This window comes from Actinia tenebrosa, unplaced genomic scaffold, assembly GCF_029948245.1.
Source record: "Actinia tenebrosa isolate PJP-AT-01 unplaced genomic scaffold, QUT_ActTen_1.0 PGA_scaffold4__44_contigs__length_22323623, whole genome shotgun sequence".
Lineage (NCBI taxonomy): Eukaryota > Metazoa > Cnidaria > Anthozoa > Actiniaria > Actiniidae > Actinia > Actinia tenebrosa.
Genome location: NW_028292581.1, coordinates 15,760,783 through 15,769,717, shown reverse-complemented (window position 1 = coordinate 15,769,717; position 8,935 = coordinate 15,760,783). Strand labels below are relative to the sequence as shown.

Below are 8,935 nucleotides of genomic sequence, written 5' to 3'. Positions count from 1 at the left end.
AAAGTTCTCTTACATTCTTCGCACTCCATATATAGACTAACATATTTAAGTGCGCTGTTGCCCTCAACCACACTTGGAGTGGGGGTCGTCCGTAGGTGGATTTTTGACACGGATCTTGCCCGTGTTGAGATTGCGCTGGAACCCCCATTCCCTATACTACTTGTGAAGCCTCCATACCTTTGTTCCAACAACTTCCTTCACTGTAATTTGCATATCTGATCAAGCATGATATTGGGACACGGAGATCTGAATGACAGAATCTTGAATAAATAAAAAAGATATAAATGACCCAAAATGAGGGTTACTTGAGTACGAATAATTTATTGGACAACCAGTTTACGAGGTCTTATTGCAAACAAATCAGAATATATATTTCATGGATCAAGGTAAACAATTTCCTTATCGAATATACACATGACTGCTCTTTCGAATTCTTATTATTAGTTATTTTTATTTATAGACGAGGGAGTATTAGGGGTGGGGAAGGGGCTTAAATTCGCCCTAACCTCTACCCCCTAAGTAAGAATTTGTATGATGACAACATTCATATATTTTACGAAGTGATTTTAGCTGAAAATCAAAAGTTAATGTTACCCGACTAAATCCACATTTTCAAAACAACTCTGTCGCTAGACTAGCTTCTAGTCGATTCAAAGTAGTCTTATTTACAATTAAGCTAAAAGTCAAATCTATTTCTTCCTGTTGCAAAGACGTCTGTTTTTCTCTCTTATTTTAAATGGCAGTAGACCGTTTTCTCAAGGTTGCGTGTGCATCCAACTTGACGGGCCACAAATCTGAAAACCGATATTTACAGTAAAATTTTGAAGACAGTTTTATTTTTAACGAGAATAATCGATTTTATGAATTCTTATCTGAAAACAATTTATAGAAATGCATAATAATACTCGTGTTCTTGTATCGTGGTCCGTCAAGTTCCTTAAATTTTGATGTGCACGCAACCTTGAGAAAACGGTCTATACGTAAACGTTGAGGAAACATTGCCTTCAGCTGCAACAGTGCAACGACAGAGTGGTTGCAGAGTGTCCCTCCAATTAAAGGGAAACTCTCTCTCATGGTATTGTAACAGATAAGAAACCACTTAAAATGACATCCGCTCCACAATTATATGTTTAAGTAGACGATACCCTTTTGAAAAAAAAAAATAAATCATGATTATATAAAGCCGGCTTTTTCAAGTCAAATAGATATTTTCAACTTGCAAGTGGCGTAATGTTTTCCTATTACAGACCACGTGTCATTCTCTTGAGAATAAGATTCAATTCGATTCAGTTGTATCCATATTTATGTGTCTTCTTGTGCACAACCGTTAAACAATGGAATGATAATATAATATAATAATATATATGGCTCATATAGCGCTTATACAAGTCTGTTCTAAGCGCTTAGTAACATAACGTAAAGGAATAAATAAATAAGATAGATAGTATGATTATAAAGAAAAAGCTAACTTTTATTTAAAAATAAATGAGTCTTGAGTTTAGAATTAAATAAAGATAAACTGGAAATATCTCTAATTGAAGAAGGTAGAGAGTTCCAGAGGAACGGAGCAGCAACTGAGAAAGAACGTAAACCATATGACTTGAGATTATAAGATTTTGAAGATGGCAACAAGTGAGAAGACGAGCGAAGATACTCTAGGGAATGGCACGTGGTCTGAAATAGGAAATGCACATAACACGTCCAAGGTAAAGATGTCTAGTATGCCCTTAATTTAACCATTGAAGTTTGCATATTCGCTGAAGGACTCCAGGTAATCCATAACTACTTGGAAACAAAACTGGTATTGGATCTGAAGAAAAGAAAAGGGGAAATAAACCAATAATGAATTTTAAATTTAATCAGATAAAACCAAATTCGTTTTGGTACACAAAGAATAAACGAATACAATAAAACGTGTAGGATTTAACAGTGGAATTTCCACATAATGGCTCTTTACGCACTGAAATCCCAATTGGAATTTCCTGGAAGCTGATTTTTGAAGTGGAAGAAGATCTAGAACGGAGAACCCGGAGAAAAACCTTTACAGTACAGGAGAGAACCAATAAGCAACTCTACTCTCATGCGACTCCGAGCCCCGTGGCACTCGAACCCAGGACGCATCCATTGGATGAGAGGCGAACGAGGTACGAGAGATTAATCAGGGAAGGGGAAAGTGGGGTTAGAAACTATATTATTGGTTGAAAGTGGTCAAGAATAGGGAAAAGAGACAAACAATGATAAACTCACCGCAGTGTCCACGGCTCCAGGCCTCGATATTCTCAGTGCTTTCACAGTCTGGAAGACATCCACCATTTGTTCGGTTTTGACACGGTCGAGTAGTGACAGGATTGTACACATCGTACCACTACGACCTACACCATCGCTGTAACAAGGACAAGAGGAAAATAATTGAGAATAAATCCAGATCTTATCTATAATATGGGACTTTTTCACGCGGCGGCCATGCTGGTTTCAACGATAGATTCCTCCACGGGCGGCCTCGCATTCAAGCGCTTGAGAATAAATTCATACGGGTGAAAGCAATTTTTTTTCTCATAAAAATTGTTACATTGTTACCGATTAAGAAAGCCGGTCCATCCTCCTAGCTACGTCATTTCCTGTCCTTTGTGGAATTTTTTTAAATAGAATTCTTTCTGTCTGACAGTACTTGGTGTGTGCTTAACCTCTATTTCGAGCACATATTGAGATTCAAAAGACTATTTTTATCAGCTGATTGAAACCCAGGTATTTTGAGGCGGGGGGGATAACCTTAAAATGTACTGCAATACCCTTTTTTGGCTTTGGAGAAATGATTTTCCATTTCAGACCACGTGCCCTAGAGTGTCGTTTCTTTGTTCAACGGTTGCACATCAGAAGACGCTTATGTATATATGTATACAACTCAAACGAAGGATCTTATTCTCCAGAATGACACGTGGTCTGAAACATTATATCCAAGGTATAGAGGTCTATTTAAAAATGTGATATGGTAATATCTACCTGCACAACACAACGACCGGCTTATTTTCTGACTGTTGCTGTGATCTTTGTATTTTTTCAACAAGATCCAACACAGATGTTGTAGTTCCCGGTACGGATCCATCACTCCATCCTGTGTGCTGTAGATGTCTCACTTTGTGTGGTTTGTTTGGACCATCCTGGATTAATGAATTATAGATCATGAGGGTTAACATTATGGAATTATAGAAAATGATGATGGATGGATGGATGGATGGATGTATAGACAAAACGGAGGGGGGAAAAACCCAAGAACCCTGAGAAAACATCGCCAACTATTCCGAACATTCACCCGCGTACAAATGCAGCGGTGTCACATAAAAGTGTTAAGCGAGTTAAGTCAGATTTTACAAAGAAATGTATAGAGAGTCAAGATAGTTTTCGATTTAAAATTTTCTGTGTAAACAGTTTTCCACCTGCCGGGGTAAAAAAAAAATTATAACATTAAAGCATTTGATTTTTACCAAACATACTTTAATTTGTTTGGAAAAACCTTTTCGCCTCGATAGTTAGATTTTAACAGCCTTCTTGCCATATGTGGTTTGTTAAATTGCAAGAAAAACACAAAAGGTCAAATATTATAAACAGGATTTCTCAAAATCAGAATTAGTTACCTCATTTGCCGGGGTCGATTGAACGAATTTATACCTTTCCTTTTTTACTTCCAAAAAGCTCCGATTTGAGACGAATATTTGTGAGATCCTTTCTTCAAGAATAGGCACTTTGTGAAGTAAAAACCTTTAGAATTATTCGCAAAATACCAAAATAAAGCTTGAATCCTCAGCTCTCGTTTGCCATCGTTTGTAATAGGATACCTATTAAAGCACAGGAATATCGTAGCAAAAAGTTTTGTTTCTCTAAATCCGGACCTGAGAGAGCTTGGGCTCCCTGTGGTTTTTATTTTATACATGATATCCGCTGACTTGCCGAGCGGCGCATGACCGGAATAGTTGGCGATGACCCTCCTGCCAAGGAAGAGGTTAACACATCAAACAAGCTCAACTCGCTTGTTGTTTATGGCATAGCATCGAATGTGTAACGAAAGTGGAATAACTTACTGATTTGTGAGTCAGTGTAAACACTCGTGATACTATGGATTTCTCAGTTTCTTTTTGGATGATTTCAACTGGGATGTTCCCAAACTCCAATGATCCCTTTTCAGGCCAGTATGAAGGGTAACTCTGATAAAAGATATTTATAAATGTATAAATATTATGACATCTGAAAACATTTTTCATGAAATTTGCAGTTCACTGTTTTGAGTCTCAGATTGGGAATGTTGAATTCTTTCGGTGTATGTAATAAATAAATAATAATAATAATAAATATTTCTTATGTAGCGCCTCTTCCATAAATGTCCAGTGGCGCTTTACAATAAATTCAAAACTAGATTATCCTAAAAAAATACTAGACCTAAAAAAGAAAAATTAAATCAAGAGCTAAAGTACCTTAAAATTACTTAATAAAATATTAATAAAATTGCAATAATATCCCTAAATAATTCCTAAAAAATATATATATATATATATAGAGACATTATGGTTGACGTTGACAAGAGAGTTTGTTCTTGGTGTCTTTTGTCATGTCAACCAAAATGGCGACCACATCTTTTGGCCCTTTATTCTCATGGATGCACTCTTCCAATACAACGTACTATATGATCAAGGTAAGCATGGGTCGGGATAGGCTTGAAACGGGATTCATTCAAATAATTATACCAAGCAATGCAAAGAAAATCCCTTAACCATTTTTTCCTCTTTATTCTCATTCAGCATAACGATGGTTCCCAGTTTGTTGTCATAGATCATTTTCCAGAAATCAGCGATGGTGGTGTCGAGAGGAGCCTGGGTCAAAATGTACGCGTCCTTTTGTCTGTAGCCCTAAGAAATCAAAGTCCAAAAATTTTCCAATCAAAAATTGTTAATGAATTTATTTACAAATATTAATAATTTATAAGAGATCATTACATTATTAAAAAATAACGTACGTTGGCATATGAGGCGTTGATGTAGTCATTTCCCCCTTTATCCGGGTCAGCTTGTAGAATAACTCTAGCTTTATCCACTATAAGAGAAAGGTTGTAGATTAATTGCCTTTAAGACAAAAGTTTTCCAAATTATTTGATTCACATCCATATTCATTTTTATTGGTTCAAGAATCACTGGTCAGCAATGAAAATAATAATACTCAAGAAAAATATATGTGTTGTCCATAATCGGTGAATATATATCTGAGTCTATCTACTATAAAGAAAAATGGTTTTCGATAAATATCATATATGCGTAATGTTTTCAAGCTTATTTAAGTCACATCCCTAATCATTAATATTTTGTCAAAAGTGACCAGTAAAGAAAGCAATAATAATAAAAGAGATTACATGTAGTGTCAATGGTAGAATATTGCTCCCCTTTTGTGGGAAGATATATTGATGTAATTTAAGCAATTATGAAATTATTATAGAAACTTTGCACGATCAAGTCATGGTAGCCATGACAGGAGGCAGGAACAATTGATTCTGGTCTAATCTGATTTAAACAAGAAATAATTCAGTTTTCCTGAGAAGAAAGACTCTAATGTTGTGTCTCCTGCCATGGCTGCCATCACGTGATACTAAAAAGCGTTCATATAAAAAAATAGGAGTTGTCAAACGTACAAGGCAGGATGTGCTGAAACCTGTTTTTCTTGCTGTTACAAGCTTTGCTTCCAATTTTCATCTCGTCTTTGGGGACATCAGGACAAAGGGCTGAAAGATGCTTGACCACAATAAACACAAAAATTTAAAAATAAATATATAAAACACAACATCAGTAAAAAGCATTAAAAGTATAAAGGTGATTATTGGTACTGAATAATACAAACCTTGAATTCCTTTTCAAATCCCGTGATTTTCTCTTTACGATCGTATATAGTCAGTTTCTTGATCGTCTTCCCCAGTTGCTGTGCTTGTACCTCTGTGATCCTACATGTGAGATGCTCGAGAATCGCCATGTGTATAAACAAGTACTGCTCCTGATAAATTGGGTGGACAAATTTATTTTTAGGCAGCGTAAGGCAACGTAAGGCAACGTAAGACAACGTAAGGCAACGTAAGGCAACGTAAGGCAACGTAAGACAACGTAAGGCAACGTAAGACAACGTAAGACAACGTAAGGAAGCAAGGAAGCAAGGAAGCAAGCAAGCAAGGAAGCAAGGAAGCAAGCAAGCAAGCAAGCAAGGAAGCAAGGAAGCAAGCAAGCAAGCAAGCAAGCAAGCAAGCAAGCAAGCAAGCAAGCAAGCAAGCGAGCAAGCAAACAAGCAAGCAAGGAAGCGAGCAAGCAATGAAAAAAGGAATCAAGGGAGCAAGGAAGACAGGAAGACAGGAAAGGAAAGGAAAGCAGAAAACTATATCAGGTCAACTAGAAGGTACAGGAAACCATGTAGGATTACAAATGATCAAAGTTTGTTTTGAATTAAAACAGTTACGAAGCAAACTATACCTTGGTCTGCACCATGTTTTGTCTGTTTTGTCTCATTGTTTTAACAAAGTTGAAAACATCAATCGTTTTGTAATCTCTCGCTTGTCTTATCATGGCGTCGATGGCAAGAAAAGCTCCTGTTCTTCCAACACCAGTACTGGAAAGAGCAACCACAAATTAAATGAATCGTAAGAACATACAAGACATGACATTTCAATAGTCCTCTTGTCATTCGGTGTAGTTTTTTGCTCAGCTTTGTGAGTTAAGGTTACTCTATATAGTTTTTGTACGCGCGCGCGTGAGGTTGTGCACGAGCAAGCGCAGAACCAGAACTTGAAGGATCTTTATTTTGATTGCGTCACGAAAATAACGTTCGCACGTGTTATATTTTTTCTGAATAACTGAAATAACACTAGACAGTATATTTTATTAAAAATTGACCGTGGAAAATTTGAGTTTTAGTTTTTTAAATGGCCTTCATTATAGCTGACGTGGTGTTACCATGGTAACCTTATATGTGATTAGCTCCATTAATATTGAACCTAAACTCATGAACTTTAAAAAGATATAACTAGCTAAAAACTAGTGTGAGCTGCGTCGGTGTTTCTAATGAAACAGTAATGATGAAAAGGTAAATTATACACCGTGAAAAGATGAAAAAACTTACTGACGTTTCGGACGCTAGTCCTTCGTCGGAGTACTCCGACGAAGGACTAGCGTCCGAAACGTCAGTAAGTTTTTTCATCTTTTCACGGTGTATAATTTACCTCATGAACTTTAATGCGGTTAGAGTTTTGGGTATTAATGTGTTAGCATGCATTAGCCATAGATTACTATCCTATTGATTGGCTACCGAAAACTCTAGGGAGCCACCTTAAAAAATATAATGCTGTTGTGAAACATCGAGTTTTAATGTACAAATGAAAATGAGAGAAAGAAAAATAAGCCAGATATTTTGGCATTGAATTCAAGTGTTTCACAACTAAAAAGATTTACGTACCTGGAGTGAACAACCCAAGGAGACCCCATGGCTGTGTCTGACTCAAGACGTCTTCTGAAGGCCAATAATTGTGTTGCATGTTGAGGAACACCTTTATCAGTCCAGGCAGTGAAATGATATTGAAAGACATAGCGCTGTTCTCTTGTCTTCATCTATGAAAAATCAATTTCGTTACAAAACAGAAATAGGAAAACAATTGTCGCTTTGTACGACATAATCACTGAACTGACTTTTGAAATGATTTGTTAATTAACAAACTGACATAGCCGTGCAGTGGCTGTTTGATGCAAAGCATATTAAGTTAGTTACGTTTGCCAACCTGCACTGAGAGCTTCCCCTGAGGGACCTTGATTGATTGGTTATTGAGGTTGTATATCAACACATAAATGTTTAATACAGTTACAAATAGTCCATTCTTGGAGTGCATGTGACATCATAACCGCTATCTTGGTTGATTTTCATTTGGCAAAAGTTTGTTCTTGGTTTCCAGCTGAGCAGACCGCGTTCCCCGAAAGGAATTATGGGTCGACTTTTTTTTGGTTTGAATTTTGTTTGTAGTCATTAATAAGAAAGTCAATTGCAAGATACCGGTTGTGCCTACCTTGGATACAACAAAAGTACGAATGGAGTAGTCAGCAAATACTTCAGTCTTGTGTAGATGTACAGATAGATCCTGGTACGTCTTACTATTTTCTGGCCAATACTTTTCGCATTTTATCTGTAAAAAAACATGGTCAGTTTATTTTCCTCATGCTCTTGCTATTGCTGCAAAGAAAACTATGACTCAGAGGAATGAAGTCTAATAAATAGCATAAATTCCCATCAGGTGTGGGGTGAGTAGGAAGAGTTGGCACCCGTCCCCGTCCCCGTCCCCGTCCCCGTCCCCGTCCCCGTCCCCGTCCCCTTCCCCGTCCCCGTCCCCGTCCCCGTCCCCGTCCCCGTCCCCGTCCCCGTCCCCGTCCCCGTCCCCGTCCCCGTCCCCGTCCCCGTCCCCGTCCCCGTCCCCGTCCCCGTCCCCGTCCCCGTCCCCGTCCCCGTCCCCGTCCCCGTCCCCGTCCCCGTCCCCGTCCCCGTCCCCGTCCCCGTCCCCGTCCCCGTCCCCGTCCCCGTCCCCGTCCCCGTCCCCGTCCCCGTCCCCGTCCCCGTCCAACAATAGACTATAGGAACATAAATCTCATAAACAAAACATTCTTTTCACCTTATTGTGTTCTCTGATGCCTGTTAACATGACAATCACCGACATTTTTTCTTGCCAAATCATTCGCCAAAAGTCATCAACAGTTTGAGAGAGAGGGCCTAGTAGGACACAAAACACACAAAGAAATTGATAAACATCTTTGAGACTTCCTATCGTTGGGGAATAAACCGACAAATTATATCCGGTTATATGAGATTGCCTACCTTGAGTTGCAATGTAGGATATCTGCTTACAGTCATATCCCTGAATGGCAAAGTAGTGAAG

At 38.2% G+C, this 8,935-nt stretch overlaps 1 protein-coding gene across 4 annotated transcripts in view; it reads right to left on the bottom strand.

Moving 5' to 3' along the window:
- Positions 1–305: 305 nt before the first annotated feature.
- LOC116299655 (uncharacterized) overlaps positions 306–8,935 on the bottom strand; it is a 35,131-nt gene continuing 26,501 nt past the window's right edge. For 2 of the 4 annotated variants that reach the window (XM_089037067.1, XM_089037069.1), the window contains 13 exons: positions 8,875–8,914; positions 8,672–8,769; positions 8,075–8,191; positions 7,474–7,625; positions 6,495–6,630; positions 5,878–6,027; positions 5,672–5,771; positions 5,006–5,082; positions 4,737–4,898; positions 4,077–4,199; positions 3,001–3,158; positions 2,248–2,383; positions 306–1,810 (listed from right to left, as the gene is read on the bottom strand). In XM_089037067.1, coding sequence (XP_088893193.1) covers positions 1,733–1,810; positions 2,248–2,383; positions 3,001–3,158; positions 4,077–4,199; positions 4,737–4,898; positions 5,006–5,082; positions 5,672–5,771; positions 5,878–6,027; positions 6,495–6,630; positions 7,474–7,625; positions 8,075–8,191; positions 8,672–8,769; positions 8,875–8,914 — 1,527 coding nt within the window. In that variant the 3' untranslated portion in view covers positions 306–1,732. Of the gene's footprint in view, positions 1,811–2,247; positions 2,384–3,000; positions 3,159–4,076; positions 4,200–4,672; positions 4,899–5,005; positions 5,083–5,671; positions 5,772–5,877; positions 6,028–6,494; positions 6,631–7,473; positions 7,626–8,074; positions 8,192–8,671; positions 8,770–8,874; positions 8,915–8,935 lie in introns of those variants that run through there. The other 2 variants (XM_089037068.1, XR_016121168.1) reach the window with 2 other exon arrangements.